At 33.6% G+C, this 21,676-nt stretch overlaps 1 protein-coding gene across 1 annotated transcript in view; it reads left to right on the top strand.

Moving 5' to 3' along the window:
* SUPT3H (SPT3 homolog, SAGA and STAGA complex component) overlaps positions 1 to 21,676 on the top strand; it is a 543,512-nt gene that overhangs the window by 342,914 nt on the left and 178,922 nt on the right. The window contains 3 exon segments of the mRNA XM_032299791.1: positions 9,040 to 9,126; positions 12,440 to 12,530; positions 21,162 to 21,301. Of these exon segments, the coding sequence (XP_032155682.1) occupies positions 9,040 to 9,126; positions 12,440 to 12,530; positions 21,162 to 21,301 (318 nt within the window).

Below are 21,676 nucleotides of genomic sequence, written 5' to 3'. Positions count from 1 at the left end.
ACACTAGCAGAGGAGCCACACTTTAACTGAATTTCACAGCAGATCCTCCCCCTCTGCATGGATCAGGTTCTTAGATCCAGCATAAGAAGCTGCAGATCTAAAATTGGCACTTTCTCTATATATTTTCTTAACAAAAAGACAAAATTATAAAGTTGCTTTTGCCAAAACAAGGGTTATTAGTAATAAAGATAGAATTAAATATCAGTTTTCCTTACTCCCCATAATTATTCTTCAGCAATACTTTATTCTTTCCATTTGGTAACTTCTCTAATCATTACATTGGTCTGTGTGTGGTCCAGCGTAATTCAGTGCTTTTAGTATCCTGATCTACCTATGAAGACTTAGCACAAGGCCTGTGTTTATTCATGAACATTCTAAAGTGAAATGAAATCAGGCTATTTTGAAAAGAAAAAAAAAAAAAAAAGAGTTCTGAAAAAAAGTAAGAAATTTGGTCTTTTATCTGTTATATTTTTGTCCTTTGAAGAAACAAGGGCTACAGTCTGTTCAGTGGATGCCTGTTTATAAATGTAAACAGAAGGGAATATGGAGACGGGTATAGACATACCGAGAAGTAAGCTGAGAAAGAAGAGGCATTATTAATGTAGTCAAGGAAAGCACACAATATGTAAGCTACCAAAATATCTTATGGTTCTGAATTTTAAGAAATGCAGATGAAACCTTTTCTTAGACTTAAAAATTATATCATTTTCCAGTTACTGAATTACCAAAGGATAACTATATATTACATTGAGCAAATTCAAGGTAGGCTCCCATTGTCCTGTAATTTTAATTTTATTTTAGATTCAGTAAGCAGTCAAATTGTAGTTTTGTTTTAATAGTTAAATGCTAAATAGTTACGTTTTAAAGAGGCTCTGTGTGGTAGCTCACACCTGCAATCCCACCACTCTGGGAGGCCAAGACAGGAATATTGCTTGAGCCAGGGAGTTTGAGAACAGCCTGGGCAGTAAAGTGCAATCCTGCCTCTACAAAAATTAGGCAGGCATGGTGGCATGTGTCTGTGGTCCCAGCTATTCAGGAGACTGAGTTGGGAGGATCATTTGAGCCTAGGAGTTTGAGGCTGCAATGAGCTAAGATAGTGCCTCAACCCTCCAGCCTGGGTGACAGAGCAAGACCTTGTCTCTTAAAAAAGAAAAGAAAAAGAAAATTTTTAAAAACAGTTATCAATTACAGTTAATATTATATTATTTAAACTATAACTTTATTTAATTTCAACTTCAAAAAATTTCTAAAATGTTCGTTTACATTCAAAACTTACATATATTTAGAGTTGAAAGTTGCCTATGGATAGCTTCTATGCAAAATAGGTTAAAAGAAAATGTCCAAATGATTATTGCTTCTTGTTCTCCTAATTTCACATTTAAATCACAGAGTAACCACAGAATTAGTTCCATGTTAAGGCTGCTATCTTCATACAGTGAATATATAGTCATTGTTTATTGGATATTTTTTAAGCTTTAGAGGCTCGCATTGATTGTAACTGAGTAATTCATGTATATACACACACAAAATATATACACACATATATTTTAAAGAATATGTCTATACACATACATATGTGTCATACATATACATACATAGTATATATAAATGCTTTGAGCCATGAGATACTGATAATTAAAGCCTGACAATATTTTTTAAAACCTGACTTAACTGTGCTTGACGTTCTATTCTAAAAAGAACAGTTAAAATGAAACTCTAAATAAAGTTAAGCACATCTTTTATCAATTTATATACTTGTTTATAAGACAACAGAAGACCAGTCATCAAAAAAGAGTAGGAAAATTATATGAAAGGAAAATACTATGTCAAATATCTTAAATGTAGAGTATTCTGAATGTTAACTTTATTTAGTTACAAATACATTTCCTTTCAAATACTTGTTTAGCTCACAGTCCTTAGGCTGTTTCTGCATGAAGCCACTGACTTGAATGTTTTGATCCAAACCTTCTTTTCCTCTCTCTCTCTCTCTCTCTCTCTCTCTCTCAACTGTTTATTTGCCAACAAAGGAAATGTTTTGAAAGGCAAATAAATGTTTTTATGAATAGACTTTTCTATGCAATGTAAGGCTTGATTTAGTGAATGCATCTTCCTTTATTCTGAGTAAGAAATCTAGGAGAGAAACATGAATGGCTTAATGTTAAACATTTTTTCCTTACTAACAGTTTTGTGTGTTTGGACATCTCTCATAAGTTTGTTGTGAAGGCTAATTGAGATAATATGTAGAAGACATGAAGCACAGGATAATAAATTCTATAAATGTTAGCATTAAAAAAACAAGTATCAGCTTCTTGATAAATATGGGTACTACACATACTTCAAACTCTGAAAACCCTACTAAATAAAAGAATAATTTTAAAGGCATAAACTTACAAAGACATAGAAAATGAGAGAGGACTAAATAGCAGATGAATGCTGTCAAAAAAAAAAAATTCTGAAAGCTTCAAGTGGGTACACAGGCTGAACAGATCTGAGCAAAATGAAACTTTGGAACATGAAAAGGTTTAGAATTGAAGGTACCTCTGAAGAAAGAAGTCTTGTGTAGGCTAAAAACAGGAAGATTGGTAAAAGGCATAATTTTATCCCAAAACCCTGTCCAAACCATGTAGGCTGTTAGCTACCCCTTTGCCATTTTGGCACAATAGTGTAAGTTTACTTTCTGGAAAGGTTAAATAAAATGATCTCTAGTATTAGACATCCTAGACACAAGTCTACCAGCATTAAATTAGTAGACATTTCAGGAAAACAAGCAAAACAAAAACAAAATATAAATTTTCAAAGTAATCCAAGAAAAATTCCCAAATGTAAAGGACAAAAACATACAGGTTGAAGTATTGTGAGTATTTAGAAAAATATATCAAGGTAGACTTTCATCAAAGAAGCATCATGAAATTTCAGAACTTGAAGTATAAAGAGAACAATAGTAAAAATTTCTCAGACTAGGGGAAAAGTCACATTAAGGCTTAGGATTCATAATGCAATTGACTTCTCAACAGCAACATTTTAAGCTAGAAGACAAGGTAGCAGTGCCTTGAAAATTCTGAGGGAAAATGATTTTCAAGCTAGAGTTCTGCACTCAGCCAGATTATCAATTGAATAGGAGGATGACATAAATACATTTTGAGGCATATAAGATTTTTAAAAATTTATTTCCCTTGCTCCTTTTTTCAGAAAACTGTAACAAGTCTATTTCGGCTATAGCCTACCACAGGGGAAAAAAAGAGATGTTGCAGTTTGACTTCATTCTAGTTAACTGCCTGTTTTTTAGTCTTCAAAGGAATAAAACAAAATCCAGAGTTCTTATATTATTCACAATATCTCAGATAAAACACCAGATTACTTAAAATCTGAGATAACAGGAAAACATGACCCAAACTCAAGAAAAAAATAGTCAATGGAGACTGACTCCAAGATTACGTAGATGTTAATGTATGAGGATTTTAAAGCAGCTAACACAACTATGCCCATGAACTACAAAGGAAACTTTCAGATAATATGCTCTGCTGAAATAAGGAAGTAAATTATGAAAGAGAGGAAATGGGGTCAAGAAAATAAGAATTCAGTCTGGGCACGGTAGCTCATGCCTGTAATCCCGGCACTTTGGGACATCAAAGCTGGCAGATTGCTTGAGCCCAGAGATTGAAGGACAGCCTGGTCAACATGGTGGAACACTGTCTCTACAAAAAAACACAAAAATTAGCCTGTAGTCCCAGCTACTCGGGAGGCTGAGGTGGAAGGCTCTATAGAGCCCAAGAAGTTGAGGCTACAGTGAGCTGTGATGATACCACTGCATTACAGCCTGGATGACAGAGTGAGACCCTGTCTCAGAAAAAAAAGAAGGATCCAAAGCAGAAGAGTAGAGGGAGATCTGGAGGGCTCCAGATGAGATGTCTCATCAAAAAGAAAAAACACAGCAAAAGTGAAATAAATTCTGATACATTTTATATCTTCAAAATAATTTGTTATAACACAAACACTGTATATTAATTTAACTAAAAATTATATTTCATAGGTAAAGTCAAGAGGAGAGATGGTCAAATTTGAGGTGTCTGAGAGCACTAAATCTTTTTCTCCTCTCATAAGAAGTCATTTTATAATATTTAAAGCTGAAAAATACAAGTATTATAAGCTTATTTCAAATATATTGGTAAATAACATAGAAACAAGCTTAAAAAGTTAAAGGTGGCCGGGCATGGTGGCTCATTCTTGTAATCCTACCACTTTGGGAGGCCTAGATGGGCAGATTGCCTGAGCTCAGAAGTTCAACACCAGCCTGGACAACATGGTGAAACCCCATCTCTACTAAATTACAAAAAGAAATAAAAAGAAAAAAGCCGGGCGTGTTGGCAGGCACCTGTAATCCTAGCTACTCGGGAGGCTGAGACATGAGAATTGTTTGAACCCAGGAGGCAGAGACTGCAGTGAGCCAAGACCATGCCACTGCACTCCAGCCTGGGCAACAAAATGAAACTCTGTCTCAAAAAAAAAAAAAAAAAAAAAAAAAAAAAGTTAAAGGTGATTGCCACTGGAAGCACAATTACAGATTTGAAAGAAATGTGTCAAGGTATTCCTGTCATTATAAAATTTATAGTGTTATTTGACTTGTAATGTTTTATATATTTTTTTAACTTAGATATAAAATTTAAAAGTTAAAATCAAGTATTTATAAGACAGAGCACAGCACCTGGCACAAATTAGGGACACAATATATGGTAGCTACTGTTACCACTGAGATTTTAATTCTCTTACTAATCATTAAAGTCATTGATTACCTATTTCAAATAAAAGAGAAACATAAACCTACAAACCTAGAGCAGTTATTCGATGTGTCTAAGGTTGTGCAGTTACTTAGTGATAGAACTACACTGGAGTTTCCTGACTCCAACTTAGGAAATTTAACTCCAGGTTCTTTCAATCACATCATGGATGATTTAGAGAAAACCTTCGGGGTTATCTCTGGCTAGCAAGTATGGTTGTAAGCAGAGCTGAGCATTCACAGCCTAACCTAGAATCTGGCCTGAGAGATTATGAATGCATAATAAATAGACTGATAGAAAAATAAATAATTTTAGGCAAGGTGTCAGCCTCACCTAGGATTCTGCCTCTTCATGATACTAGCTCACCACAACTCCTACCTTTTACTATTTATCTTCAAAAAGCACAAATCCAGGTTCTTAGGCAAAACCTAAAGGAAAGAGCTGCACTGGAAGTTGCATGAAAATACTTTCAGTAGCTTAGTAATTGTGGAATCATCAACTTAATTCTGCTGTACACTTTAAACTTTTTAGAACGTTAGAGAAGTCTTTGTGCTGAATTTATGTGGGCCCCAGTCAAATGCAAAAGGTCATAGATTTTATGTAGTTTAACACATATCTGTTAGATATAAATGGGAAAACTGAAAATCATGGAGGGGAGTATAGGTTGCCAACATTTAACAAACATTTATAAATTGCCTGATCAGGACCAATGGTCCTGGACCTACGTGTATTATTCAAAAGATATTTAGGAGGCAGGAGTGTTAGGAAACTTCATAACAAGTGCAATTAAGATATTGTAAACTGTGCACTTAAGTTTTCTATCTATGTTAGATGATAAACACTTGTGTGACAATAATCATAGATCTTATTTTTCTGAGAAAATTATTTTAAAGCTTATATTTCATAGAAAAAAGTGCCACATCTTATAAAGAATCAAGGTTTTCTCATAATTTGAATATAGTACTATGTTAGAGTTCTCCAACAGTAAGTATGTGTGTGTGCATGCCTGTGTATGTGAGAGATTAATGTATTATAAGGATAATAAATTTTAATTATGTAGTTATAGAGTCTGAGGATTCCCAAAATTTCATTTGGCAGACTGGAGACCCAGGAAAGCCAGCATGTAGATGTGTAGCTCCAGTTTGAAAGCCAGCAGCCTCAGAACGCAAGAAAAGCTGATGTTTCAGTCTGAGACCAAAGGCCAGAAAAGACCCAGTGTCCCAGGTTATGCATTCAGGCAGAAGTTGGTTCCTCTTACTCAGCCTTTTCTATTTTATGCAGGTCTTCAACTGATTGGATGTGGCCCACCCACATTAGAGAGGACAGTCTGCTACTCAGCCTACTTATTGAAATGTTAATCTCATCCAGAAATACCCTCATAGCCACTCCCAGAATAATACTTGACCAGATGTCTAGGTACCCCATGGTCCAGTCAAGTTGACACATAAAATTAACCATCACAAGTACACAAAGGTACAAAGAACCAAAATTATTGGAACCTATATGTAGAATTATATGAGAGAAAAGCAATAAAAATTATTATTGGGAAAATAAGTGAATCATTCGAGGTTTAAAGACCACATTGAATTTAGATAATAGTGAATTATCATAAATCTTTGAGCAAAAATTCAGACATTGTATTTAAGGGAGATTATAGTAGAGCAAATATGATGGAAATAGCGCATCAAGACCCTGAGAAGATTAAAAGAAACAACAAAATCAGCAGAAGTTGGTGAATATATAATACAGTGAGAAAAAAAAGTGAATGTCATGGATAGCAATGAGAAATTGAGAATGGATTTATTTATAGGGTCAGAGATGTGGCATTTGAGGTGACATGTAATAGTGTACCTTTTTAATTCTCAACCTCCTAATAAAGTATTATAACATGCTTAAAATGTAAACATGAGTTTTAATATTTGAGGGAACTTTTTTACTGTCAAAGTTGTTACAAGTTAGTATTATATTTTGTTTACTTTGACAAATAATATTCCTGGGATGTGAAACTCTTCTATAAGGAGGGCTGAGTTTTCGTATATACAGGTCCCATAGGACTGAGTTCAGGACTTGAGTATTTTGATAGGGGTATAATAGGTGACCCTATGTATTTTAGTATGTATTACTTTAATTAGCTAATAAGATTGCTCTCTTCACTTGGTAGTGAAGAGGAGGTCAGAGTTTGAGAGAGGTAACTTTAGAGTTTGGGACACATTCAGGATAGGCAGGCCTTGGTACGGTAACATAGCGGTACTTTCAGACCCAGAGACGTACTAACTAGGCAGAGGTCCAAGGCAGACTAGGGAGTGGTAGCAGTCCCAGTAAGGATATTATGTTGGTTGAGGTAAATTAGAAAATCAGATAAATAAAAAACAAAGATAAACTTTTCCTACTATATATGACAGCATAACCGTTGTATAAATTCCAGATCCTTACAGTGGTCATGTATTGGTTCTGGAAAAAAAAAAAAAAAAAAAACAAAATAGTGATTCCAAATGTCAAACTCTTCTATGTCTTTCATTTTCTATTTTCCTACTTACCCCCGCTAATATGACTGTTAACTGATACTTTGGAGAATGTTATGAATAGAGATTATTTATATGTAGTATTGATTAATTGGGAAAACTACTTAGGGGTATGTGTTTGTCTTGATCCTTTCTTAATGTGAGTAGTTTCATATATCTACATAGTGCTTTTCAGATTTCAAATGATCACCATTCTTCATTTAAGAAAATAAAGTGGCTATGTATGTGTCAAGACAAATGTATATATAACTTGTATTCTTCTCAACACTGATTGTATGTATTTTAGATTGTGATAGAAATGTTTTTATTTGAAAAAGCATGTGTACATATATTTCCTTCACACTCTTCAATTTTTAGGAAAAATACGTTTATGCCTGCTGAAAACTTTTAGTTTCTGAGTAGATAACATCATTTTTAAAAAACCTTCCCCCCCCCACCTCAAGATTTTCTTTTTAAATACTTCACAGTTAAATTTAAATTTCTATATTTAGATAGGATTGTGTTTATATACCAACCACAGTATCCAGGAAATTCAGTGGTAAAGCTGACACATAGCGAGTTTATAGTCTATTTTGTAGTCTGTGTATTTAGAGAAGGTTTGAAGCTTACTTAGCAAAATGGATTAAACATTTAAGCAGAATTTCTTTAGCACAAATGTACTATTTGATTTCATATATTTGTTGAGATAACAGTGTGTCGCTTTTTAAAGATTAGTTCTCAAGAATATGTGTTAGGTTTATCTTTTAAAAGAAGGATGCATTCAGGAGCAGCTTTCACATGTAAATATTTTTATATTATTTCATATTGGATAGACTTGGTTTGGTGCAATCAGTATGATTTAATCAAATTTGGAAGAAGTTACAGGCACACTTATACAGTGTTTTCGCTAGCATCTTTATTTTTTTCAGATGGACATATTTCATGTTGCTTCCAGCTAATCAAAATAAGAAAGTGAGTTTGCCTGTGCCAAAAAAATAGAACTATCATTTTTCACATTCTTCTATTTTCCAGATCATTTTTAAGTAAGATTGTGTTTCTGTGACTTACGAATTCCTGAAAAATCTTTACTTTGTAGATATAAGGGCCTAGATGAACATTTCAGGGGGAATCTAACTTTTCATGCAGTAATGTTTTGTGTTGTACATTCCAGATACAGTTAACTTTTTGTGTGGATGTGATTAGTATGGAAAGAAATTAATGCAGTCCAGTATTATGATTTATGGACTGAATCCTTTACCCACTGAAGACTTGCCAAAACTAAACGTATTTTTTTTCCTTTGGATATTAGAAACAGCTACTGTTTTTGTTGATCTTTTAAAGTTCTGAATGGGCCTATTTCAAATCATAGCAGCATGGGAGCTCAGATTAATAATATACTTATTCAACTAGTGATACTGAGTGAAACCATTGCTCACATGAGTATGAAGTATAAAATTTCATGAAATTATTTTCAGGTGCATTAATGCATTTTTGGAAGCTGTGCATGATTTTTCTTTTGCATGAAAGAAATAAAAGATTTCTGTTTATTGTATTGGTTACAGGTGGGCTCATAAGTTAATTTAATTGCATTTTTTATATCTTAAAAACATAAGACATTTAGCTCTTAAAAGCAGTAATGTGATTGCTGGATTATTCCCAAAGGTTTTTAACTCTTAGTGTATTTATCTCTCTAGAGAAACCATGACTGTACTATACGTAATTTATATTACTGAGAAAAATTTCTAAATTTTCATTATTTTTAGTTACAGCAAGCTGCTGAAGTTTCTCAGCTGCGTGGAGCAAGAGTTATCACTCCTGAAGATCTTCTGTTTTTGATGCGCAAAGATAAGGTAATATAAAATAATTTATTGTATTAAATTCCAGGCGTTGTGTTTAATTGAACTTGTATGTGGACACTACATATCCGTGTTACATTGCTTTCAAATTAAAATCATAACTATTGAACTGACATTTTAGTCCTCATGGTTTGCACAACAAAATGGATTTACAAAAGAATTGATATTTATTATGTGGACAAAAGCACTTATATAAAAACTGTGCTAACAGCGAACCTTCACTTATCCTTCTGTGTCTATATAGACACTTTTATTGCTACATGTCACTCACTAATTATTGACGCTATGTTCTGTTGTCATAAATGGGATATAACTGAATGGTACGTTAATTTTTCTTCTCTTTTTGTTGATTAACATTACCAGACTTATAGACTCTCCTAGAGTAATTTTTTAAGCCTGAAATACAAAGTTTAGTCTGTGGTTTTAGCTTATTAGAAAAAGCAAATTAATTAAGATGAATTTTCAATGGAATAAATACATACCAATTTTTTGTTTTTTAACAAAGACCTACCTTTCTTACTCTTTGAAATTTGGTATTAAAATTTGTGATATTTGTGTGTCTAATTTTGTCATAATTATTTTCCATGAGTAGCTAGTTGAAAATATTCTCTAATATTTTACGTCTCAGTTAATCAACTCTTAGATAATATGAAGAATATTTTAAAAATGGAAAATCTTCACTAAGAAAATTATGATCTGGTTTAGGATATCTATATGATTTAGTTGAAGAAGCATTTTAAAAGTCAAAATTTCAAGGTTGTATGATTAGATGGAGAGGCTATAGGACTTTCTGAAGTTTCTGCCTAGGGTGAGGCAGTCGTATGTCCAAGGCACAAGATGCAAAGAAACTATTGAAAGTATCAAATGAAGTGCATGTAAAGAACTTTGTAAAATGTAGTATGTTTCAGCTATTAAAAGAAATCTTAAACCTGAAGTTCAGAAATGAATGATAATACATTCTAAGTGGAAGCATACAATAAGCTGCAAAGGATTATCAGTTACTTTTAAAATTAAGCAGTATTATGGTCTACTAAATCTAAAGAAGGCCATCATTAAGACCTAACTATCATTCATCAGCTTCAAATTTCATAAAAATACATTTGTCAGGTTACAGATTGTTTTCCATAAACATAACACATAAACCAAATCTTCTAGCAAAAGGATAAGATTTCAGAGAATAAAAAACAGTAAAAAGGAATTGCTTGGCTTTTAAAGCAACTATTACAAACTCACTGTCTAGGTATTTATAAGTTAATTTTTTTTAAATTTCATCTTGAGTATGTACAAAATTTTATAGCCTAAGTACAGTCAGCTTGGTATGGAGACTGATAATACAATATTCAAAAAATTTTTCAACTTTTTTTTTTTTTTTAAATGAGATGAAGTCTTGCTCTGTCGCCAGGCTAGAGTGCCATGGCATGATCTCTGCTCACAGTAACCTCTGCCTCCTGGGTTCAAGTTATTCTCCTGCCTCAGCCTTCCAAGTAGTTGGGACCACAGGTGCACGCCACCATGCCCAGCAAATTTTTGTATTTTTGGTAGAAATGGAGTTTCACAATGTTGGCCAGGATGGTTTCGATCTCCTGACCTTGTGACTGCCCACCTCAGCTACCCAAAGTGCCGAGATTACAGATGTGAGCCACTGCACCTGGCCTAAAGCTTTTGGGAGGCCAGGGGCGGTTGGATCACCTGAGGCTGGGAGTTTGAGACCAGCCTGACCAGCATGGAGAAACCCTGTCTCTACTAAAAATACAAATATAAGCTGGGTGTGGTGGTACACACCTGTAATCCCAGCTACTGAGGAGGCTGAGACAGAATAGCCTAAACTCGGGAGGTAGAGGTTGTGGTGAGCTGAGATTGCACGATTACACTCTAGCCTGGGCAACAAAAGCAAAAACTGCATCTCAAAACAAACAAACAAAATGGCAGTTACAGTCAGGTACCATATGATGACCTTTTGGTTAACAATGTACTGCAAATACAGCAGTAGTCCCATAAGATTATAATGGAGCTGAAAATGTCCAATTATCTAGTGATGTCATAGCCATCATAACATTGTAGTGCAATGTATGATTCAAGTTTGTGGTGATACTGATGTATACCTGTTGCACTGCTGATGGTACAAGTCTAGCACATAAAATTATGTATAGTACATAACACTTGATAAAGATAGTGACTGTTTCTTGTTTATGTATTTATAATCTTCATCATTATTTTAGAGTGTACTACTTGCATAAACACTTAACTGTAAACCACCTGAGGTTGCTCCTTCATGAGATATTCCAAAAAGAAAGCAGTTATCAAGGGAGATGACAGTTCCATGCATGCCATTGCCCTTGAAGACCTTCCAGTGGGACAAGATGTGGAAGTGGAAGACAGTGATAACTGGCAGTCCTGACCCTGTGTAGGCCTAGGCGTGTGTGTGTGTGTGTGTGTCTTAGTTCTTAACAAAGAAGTTTAAAAGCTAAAAGATATTTTAGAGTAGAAAAAAGTTTATAGAATAAGGATATAAAGGGAAAACATTTTCGTATAGCTGTATAAGGTGTTTGTGTTTTAAGCTAAGTATGAGTCAATTTTTTAAAAATTAAGTCTATAAAGTAAAATAGTTACAGTGAGCTAATAGGGAACATTTATTATTGAAGAAAGAAAAATTTTAAATATAGTGTAGCCTGAGTGTACCGCTTTTTTTTTTAAATAATGTCTGCAATAGCATACAGTAATGTCCTAGGCCTTCAGATTCACTTGCCACTCATTCATGGACTCACCCAGAGCAACTTCAGGTCCTACAAGTTTCATTCATGGTGTATGCCCTCTACAGGTGTGTAATCTTTTATCATTTACATGGTATTTTAACTGTAATTTTTCTATATTTAGATATGTTTAGATACACAAATACTTAACATTTTCTTACCGTTGCCTACAGTATTCAATATGATAACATGCTGTACGGGTTTGTAGCCCACGAACAGTAGGCCACACGTTGCCTAGGTGTGCATTAGGCTGCTCCATCCAGGTTTATTAAGTGTATTCTGTGATGCATTTCTTAGATCCCCATCATGAAGCAATGTGTGACTATTGTGATTGTAGAACATCTAGATATTTGTAAATGAAAAATGCTTTTTAAAAGAATTGTGTTTTACCCTTTGTGTTTGATGACTACCTTTTTATCTCATAGCAGTATGCTAAGCATTACTTTATTTTCTCTGATGTCATGGTGTACAAATTTATTAAATTTGGTTATAGTAGTCTTTTATCAGTAAAGTGAATATATGTGTAGGTTTTCTTATTTATTTTATATTTTTAATAGAAAAAACTTAGAAGATTGCTAAAATACATGTTTATCCGAGACTACAAATCAAAGATTGTCAAAGGCATCGATGAGGATGAACTTCTTGAAGGTAACCAAAACAAAACACACAAAACTAAAACATTAGCTTATGACACGTGTACTAAATAACACATTTTTGCAATTCCAGTGTAGATACTCTTGAGAACTAATTAATGTTATTTACTGTCAACAAATAAAGTGGAATACCCTTGCAAAAGTATGTATTTCTGTATACTGTGTTACCTATTTGATATTACGACACTTCTCATAGATGTAATTCTTGAAAAATAGTTCTGCAGATGAATTGAAATGCTTCTTTTTATGGAGCACATAGTGAATACAGTCTTAGAGCAAAACAGACTTGAATTCCAATCTTTTAAGTGTGTCAAAATACACATAATGAGAGTATCAGGAGATGAGAGAAAAAAGAGTAGAAAATGTATACAAAAAATAATAACTGAAAACTTCCCAAATTTGATGAAAACTACAAGTCTACTAATTCAAGCATATCAGCAAGCTCCAATTAGGATAAACATAAAGGAGTCTGCACTAGGAGAATTTCCTGAACCCAGGAGGCGGAGGTTGCGGTGAGCTGAGATCGTGCCATTGCACTCCAGCCTGGGTAACAAGAGCGAAACTCTGTCTCAAAAAAAAAAAAAAAGAAGTCTGCACTAAGACACATTTACTGAAAATGTGGGAAGACAAAAACAGACAAAAAAATAATGAAAGTCACAAGAGAAAAGCATCTACAAGGGAACCCTGACAATATTGATGGCTGACTTTTCATCAACAATAGAGGTCCGAAGACAGTGGGGTGATATATTCAAAGCACTGAAAGAAAAAAACTGTCCTCCAAGAAACTTATATCCAGCAAAACTATCTTTTAAAAATGAATGCAAAATGCATTCCCAGATAAACATAAACCAGGATAATTTCTTGCTACCAGACCCATATAAGAAAAGTTTTTAAGGCTAAAAGCAAGCTGCACCAAACAATAATTTGAATCCACTCATTTATAAAGATAATTAAGTACATAAATCTAAGAGATAGTATAATCTATTTCCTTTCTTTTTTAAAAACTGATTTATAAAGCAGATGTATAAAAATATGTATATAAAAATTGTGATGTTAGGTCTGCAATATTTGGAAATATATTTGACAGTAACAACACAAATGATGTGAGTGGTAATAATGCTGTACTGGGGTAAGGAAATGGGGCTTCAAGTTACATAAAGAAATGGAAAGAGCCAGAGGTGGCAAATAAAATGGTTAATATAACAAACTCTATAAATATATAGTTGGTCTACTATAAAGACACAAATTACTGAAACTGAATCAAGAAGGAATGGAAATCTGAATAGGACAATAGCAGGAGGTTAAATTAATAGTTTAAAAATTCCTACAAAGAAAAGCTCAGTCACAGATTATTTCACTGTTGAATTCTACCAAATGTTTAAAGAAGAATACCAATTATTCCCCAACTAATTCTGTAAAGGTAACGTAGATTGATCCTGATATGAAAACCAGGCAATGATGCTGCAAGAAAAGAAAACTGCAGACTGGTATCTTTTTTAATACAGATGCAAAAATCCTCAACAGAATGCCATTAAATAAATCATGACCAAATGGGATTTATCCTAGGGATGTAAGGTTGTTTTAAACTTAGAAAACAATTCATGTAATGCATCAAATTAAGAGAATAAAGGACAAAAATCACATGATCACCTCAATAAATGTAGGGAAAACATTTAACAAAATTCCAAAAGTCTTTAATGAGAGGAACATTCAGCAAACTAGAAAGAGAAGGAAACCTCTTTAACTTGATAAAGATGATTGCATGGACTGAATGTTTGTGTCCCTCCTCACTCTCTAAATATATATGTTGAGGCCTAATTCCCAGTGTGGTAGTATTTGGATGTGAGAATTGTGGGACATATTAATAATTAGGTCATAAGGATGGAACCTTTATGATTAGGGCACTTCTGAGAAGAGATACAAGAAAGCTTTCCTCTGTTTCTGCTGTCCACCATATGTGGATACAACAAGGTCATGGTCATCTGCAAGCCATGAAGCAGGCCTTCACCAGATACTAAATCTGCTGGCACCTGGATCTTAGGCTTCCCAACCTCCAGAACTGTAAAAAATAAATGTTGGTTGTTTAAGCCTCCCAGTTTATGATGTATTTGTTGTAGCAGCCTGAGCTAAGACAGATATATATGGAAAACCCACACCTAATATCATACTTAATGGTGAAAGACTGTATGCTTTCCCTTGCAAGATCATGAACAAGACAAAGATGTCCGTTCATGCTACTTACATGGAATATTGTACTGAAGGTTTTGGCCAGGTGCTTAGTCAGAAAGAGAAATGAAGGGCATCAGATTAGAAAGAAAGAAGTAAAACTATCTCTGTTTACAGATGAAATAATATTGTATATAGGAAATTCTAAGAAATCTAATAAAAATTATTACAGCTAATAGATTAGTTTGATATGTTTGCTGGATATCAGAGAAATATGCAAAAGTGAAGCATATTTTAATATATTAACGAACAACTCAAAAATGAAACTAAGAAAACAATGCCATTTACAGTAGCATCAAAAAGAACAAAATATTTTGGAATAAAATCACCAAAGACCTGCGAGATTTATGTACTGAAAACTACAAAATATTGTTGAAATAAGATCTAGATGGTAATGCAAAGACATCCCATCCTATGTTCATGAATTGAAACATTCAGTATTATTAAAATGTTAATACTCTCCAAATTGGTCCACAGATTTCATCTGCTTTTTTGTAGAAATGAATACACTGATTCTACCAATCATATAGAAGTGCCAGATTCTGACATGGAAATGTCTGATCTAGGTTATGAGGGAACTAGAATAACCGTAACAATCTTAACAAAGAATAAAGTTGGAGGACTCATGCTTACTGATTTCAAAACTTACCATAAAGCTACATTAATTAAAATAGAGCAGTACTGGCATAAGGATAGACATATTAGTCGATAAAATGGAGTGGAATGAGAGTTCAGTAATAAGCCTTCACATTTATGGTCAATTGATATTGACAAGGTTTTCAAGAGAGTTTGATAGGGAAAAAAATAGCCATTTTGACAAATATTGGTGAGGGCAACTGGATATCCACATGCAAAAGAAAGAATTTAGGTGCCTATAACAACACAGTAAACAAAGTTAACTAAATATGGATCATAGACTTAAATATAAGAGCTCTAACTATAAAATTCTTAAAAAGAAATACATGAATAAATGTTGATGACTTTGGATGAGGCAAAGCATTCTGAATGTATGACACCAAAAGAACAAACAGCAAAAGAAAAAAAGTAGAAAAATTGGACTTGATCAGTTTTAAAACTTTTATGTTTAAAAGAACAACATCAAGAAAGTAAAAAGACAAACCACAGAATAGGAGAAAATTTTTCTTATATGTGATAAGGTACTTTTGTACAGAATATATAAAGAACGTGTACAACTCAACAATTAAAAGACAAGTAGCCCTATTTAAAAATAGGCAAAGGATCTGAATAGACATTTCTATATAAAGATTGGCTTATGGGCTATAGACACCGAAAAAGATACTTAAAAATCAGGCTGGGCACAGTGGCTCATATCTGTAATCCCAACACGTTAGTAGGAGGCTGAGGCAGGTGCATCACTTGAAGTCAAGAGTTCAAGACCAGCCTGGCCAACATGGAACAACCCCATCTCTACTAAAAATACAAAAAATTAACCAGGTGTGGTGGTGCATGCATGTAATCCCACTTGCCTGGGAGGCCGAGGCAGTAGAATACCTTGAAACAGGAGGCAGAGGTTGCAGTGAGCCATAATTGTGCCACTGCACGCTAGCCTGGCCAACAGAGTGAGACTCCATCTCAAAAACAAACAAACAAAAAAATTAGCCATCAGAGAAATGTAAATTAAAACCACATTGTTATAATACTCTATTCCTACTAGGATGACTGTTGTCAAAAGATAGAAACAAGGCCGAGTATGGTGGCTCATACTTATAATCCCAGCATTTTGGGAGGCTGAGGCAGGAGGATCACGTGAAGCCAGGATTTTGAGACCAGCCTGGGCAACAAAGCAAGACCCTATCTCTAGAAAAAAAAATTTTTTTAATTAGCCAGCCTCAGTGGCATACACCTGTGGACACAGCTACTCAGGAGGCTGAGGAAGGAAGATAACTTGAGCCCAGGAGTTTGAGGCTTCAGTATGCTATGATTCCACCAATGCATTCTAGCCTGGCAATAAAGTGAGACCCCCATCTCTTAAAAACAAACAAATAAACAAGATGATAATAACAAGTGCTATTGAGGACATAGAGAGGTAGAATCTTCTTATGTTGTTAGTGAAAGTATATAATGGCGCAGACAATTCAGAAAGCAGTTTGGATGTTCCTCAAAAGATTAAAGATAGATTTACCAACTGAACCAGCGGTTCCATTCCTAGCAAAAGAATAAAGAGGAATGAAAATATGTATTCACGTAAGAATTTGTACGGAGTGTTAACAGCAGCATTATTTATGATAATAAAAATAGGAAATAGTCCAAATTTCTATCAATGGATGAATGAATAAATAGTATGGAATATTCATATAAAGGAATATCATTTGGCTATAAAAAGGAATCAAATACTGATAGATGCTAAAACATAGCTGAACCTTAAAAATATTAAGTTAAATGAAAGAAACCAATCACAAAGACCACATAATTTATTCTATGTATATGAAATGTCTAGAATAGGCAAATCTAAAGAGATAGAATATAGAGTAGTGGTTGCCTAGAGTTGGTGGAGACAGGGATTGAGATAGAGAATCATTTAAAATCCCGTTAAAAGTCTCCACTCAAACCTTTACCATTGACTGCGTTACAGCTGAATCCCAACAAGAAGCAAAAGAAAGTGGGGGGGAAAAACACTTATGGTGAGGGGAGTAACACACCAACATAGAGGAAACTAAGAAAGAGAGAACATAATATGTGCCAGCAAAATAGTTGGGAGTAGATGGCGGCTTAAATTTAAAAAAGAAAAGAGAATAATAGTGGGATACAAATATAGCACAAAAGAGATTTTCTGGAGTTAACACACAGTACTTCACAAATAAATAACCTAATTTTTTTTTCATAAAGTCACTCTTCGGACCTAATTAGGGAAGATAAAATGGCATAGTTACCTCAAAGCACATAGGAAAATATAAAGATTTGAAAATTAAGAGGGAAAAAGGTAAAAGACATAGAGGATAAATTCAGAGGAGTTAAGATGCATATGATAGGGCTTTCAGAAGGAGAAAAAAAGGGGAGATGGAAGAGAGGTAATTATTAATAAATTATAGAGCTATGAAAATCCAACACTACAGAGTGAAAAGGTTGAGTAGATAAACACCTGGAATGTTTTAGTAAAATTTTTTTATCTCTAAAAATAATGAGATAATCTTATAAAACTCAGCCTCCTCTGCCCCCAAAAAGTAATGATTAAATGATTCACATTATAATTGGACTTCTTATGTGTAACACTGGAAGCTAGAAGACACTAGCATAGTATTTATTGATTTTTTTGAGGAAGAGACTGCAATCCAAGGACTTTATACCCAATTAAGATAAGATATCTATTGTGTTAAACAAAGAAGTACATTGAGTAGTTAATCTTGTTTGAACTCAGTGTTTATCTCTAATGATACAGTGTATGAGAACGTGCAATATAACTGATAAATTTCTTGAAATACTAATGAAATTCTGCTGGTACTCTAAAAATAATACCCCTTTTCATCAAAAGCCAAAAGTTTAGAGGTAGAGAGAGAAGGGGTGAAGTAAAAATTTTTCACAGATCTGTTGGTAGGAAGCTGAGATAGGAACAATGAAAGTGTTCTGAGGGTCTCTTGATACTGGAATGCAGGAAATATTAGAAAAAAATGTTACTTTATTGGGAAAATGTTACCTCTTGGTAGGGGTATAATTGATATCTTGTTTTAAATAATAATTTACACTGTTGTTTAAAATATCTTCAAGCAATGTGTCGAAGCAGAAAAAAGTGAGGTAAACATTAAAGAAAATGGAAAAGGGGATGATAAACATTAACAGAAAAGTGTATTACAATTTCAAATTAACAAAGAGATGAAATGGAAGGACCATCAACATGGCCAGACCATTAAAAGTGAAGAAAGGAAAAGGAGAAAACAAGAATATGAAATAAATACCAAACATAAAGCAAGAGAAAATAATAAAAATCAAATATATCCGTCATTGCACTAATTATGAAATGGATTAAATCCTTACATTGAGATGAATTATAAACAACCACAAAAATAAAACTTGAAGATAAAGAAAGGTTATAAATAATGGGATGAACAAATAAATAGTAGATAAATGCATACACAAGTGCAAAAAAAGTAGAAGTGGCAATATTAGCATCATGCAAGGTATAATTTGACATTAAAGCCCAAACAGGATAAAGAATATGATATAATTACAAAAGACACAGCTTTTAACATAATAGACCCATAAGCACAAAACAGTAAATCGACAAAATACCAAGTTATGCTTAGACCTGTATTTAATTGGAATAGCATATCTATGAATTTTTTCAGTATAGTCACAGAACATTTAAAAAATTAATTGTGAAATTGTCCATAAAGTGAATCTTTATAAATCTAAATAAGAGTAGATATCTGATAAGATCCCATTCCTTCTGTGTGAGTGGAGAGAAGTCATCTGAAACAAAGGTTGGAAAAGATGAACTTGTTTGACAGTATAATTTCGCTCTTGTTGCCCAAGTTGGAGTGCAATGGTGTGATCTTGGCTCACCGCAACCCCCGTCTCCTGGGTTCAAGTGATTCTCCTGCCTCAGTCTCCTGAGTCACTGAGATTATAGGCATGTGCCGCCATGTCTGGCTAATTTAGTATTTTTATTAGGGAGTTTCTCCATGTTGGTCAGGCTGGTCTCGAACTCCCGATGTCAAGTGATCTGCCCACTTCGGCCTCCCAAAATGCTGGGATTACAGGCGTGAGCCACCACACCAACAAATTTTAATTTTTTTATGGCAAAAGATGCTTTAAAATTCATAGGCAAATGAAAGGCTAGGATAAACATTTCTAACTCATAACAAAGGGATAATATAAATGAGCCCTTTAAATTGTTAAGAAAAAGACAACCCAGTTGAAAATGAGCACGGGGTAAAAATAAACAACAGATAGGTTTATTCACATAGCTCACAAACATATGAGCAAAAATGTTTAGATTCATTAGGGAAATTAAATATTTTAATCACAATGATATATCACTTTATATTCATTAGACCTTTCTCATGGAGAGAAAAGACGTTGCTCATTACTCTTGGAAACTTGAAGGGTTAATGCACTGGTAAACAATCTCTTAACTTCCATTAAAATTTAAAATGTTTGTACCTTTTAACTCAGTAGTTCCCTGTGAATCTGTGCCATAAACAGTAACTGACAGCCATACAGAACGCCATATGGATGGGATGTTTATTATAGCATTTCCCCACGGTAGCAAAAACCTGAAACAAAGTATATGCCCCTCAATAGGGGATTGGTTGGAAAGCTGTGATACATATATGCTGTAAAGTATTACACAGCCATTAAGAAGGAATCAGGGCTATACCAGTTGATTTGAAAGGATTTTTCTCCCCAAGTGACGAAGAAACACGAAGTGCAAGAAAAGAAAGAAATAGAAGGAATATTCTAAGAACCCTTTCTAAAAAGCATAAATGAATAAAACAGCTCTATAAATGAATGTATTTTTATGGATATGTGAGCATGGAGAATACACATTGGGTGGTGTTAATATGAGTTACAAGATCTTGAGTTGGAGGTTGGCTGATCATATAAAAGGGCAGGAAATGGGAAAGAATAATCAAGCAAAAATGATATGTGGTACCATTTTAATACATTTTAATTTGTAGATATTTATAGAAACTTTTTGAAGTAAAAATTTAAAAGAAATGATAAAAATGAATAAAAATGATTTGTGGAACTAAGAGAATAATATCGATTCTAATATGCATATAGGTATTAATGTGCTTAGAGTTATGTATTTTTTAAATCTATAACCTTAAGTTGTCAAATTTTGAAAAATATATTCAGACATCTCACAGTGATTGTGCTTTTTATTAAGATTTCCTTTGTGTTATTCATTTTACTGTTATTTTGGTACATAAAACTTTATGGCTGTTTAATATTCCTTTTATTATTAGATACTGTTTCACCCTGTCTCCTTTAGTGTTTTTGGTCTTGAGCTGTATTTTTTAATGTTAATGTTACCAGTTCTGCTTTCTTTGCTCATGTTTGCCTAGCATATTTTTACTCATCATCTTTTTGGATTGTCATTTTTGTTTTAGAGGTGTCTGTTATAAATACCATATAGCAGTATTATTTTTCCAAATCTGAGAACACGCTCTCTTTTTATAAGGGATTTTAATTAGCTCTTTCATACTTACTTTGGTAATTTATCATTTGGTTTTATTCTGTCAGTCTAATTTGTGACATGAATAAGTGATTTAGTTCTGTACAACTTACACTTTTATTTTGGATGCAAGAATTTTTTTATAGATTATTTTCAGAGAATTCCAATTCTGAATTATTTATACTATATTTAATACATGTAATGATTAGTATCTATGTAAACCTAATGAGAATATTTCTTTTTTTTCCCCTTGACTTCATGAAGACAAATTGAGTGGCAGCAATAATGCGAACAAAAGACAAAAAATTGCTCAAGACTTCCTCAACTCTATTGACCAGACAGGAGAACTTTTAGCAATGTTTGAAGATGACGAAATTGATGAAGTTAAACAAGAAAGAATGGAGGTATAGTACATTCTTCCCTTTTTACAGTGACTATGCTATTTGGTTCTATTCTCATGTTCTTTAAATATTACCTGAAATCTCTAAATCAGTGGTTTTATGTCTGATGACAGTGACGTGCAGAGGATCAACCCCTGAAGAGGGAGTCAGACTTTGCCTTCAACGTCAGCTTTGTTCTTGTTTCTTTTTTTGAAAATGAGTAGGTTTCCCTACTCTGGGTCTTTTACTGGTTTTATTTTATTAAGCTAATTTCTAATTAAATATTAACCTTTTTGTTTCAAATTATCCAGCTTTATTTGTAAACAAAACAATTCTTAGTGCTTTTATGTTGGCATATATAGTGTGAAGAGCTATTCTTTTTTTTTTTTTTTTTTTTTT

The sequence above is a fragment of the Sapajus apella genome, unplaced genomic scaffold (assembly GCF_009761245.1).
Source record: "Sapajus apella isolate SASKATOON/1434 unplaced genomic scaffold, GSC_monkey_1.0 scaffold41, whole genome shotgun sequence".
Lineage (NCBI taxonomy): Eukaryota > Metazoa > Chordata > Mammalia > Primates > Cebidae > Sapajus > Sapajus apella.
Note: the sequence above shows the minus strand (reverse complement) of the source record. Positions and strands in the feature narration are given on the sequence as shown.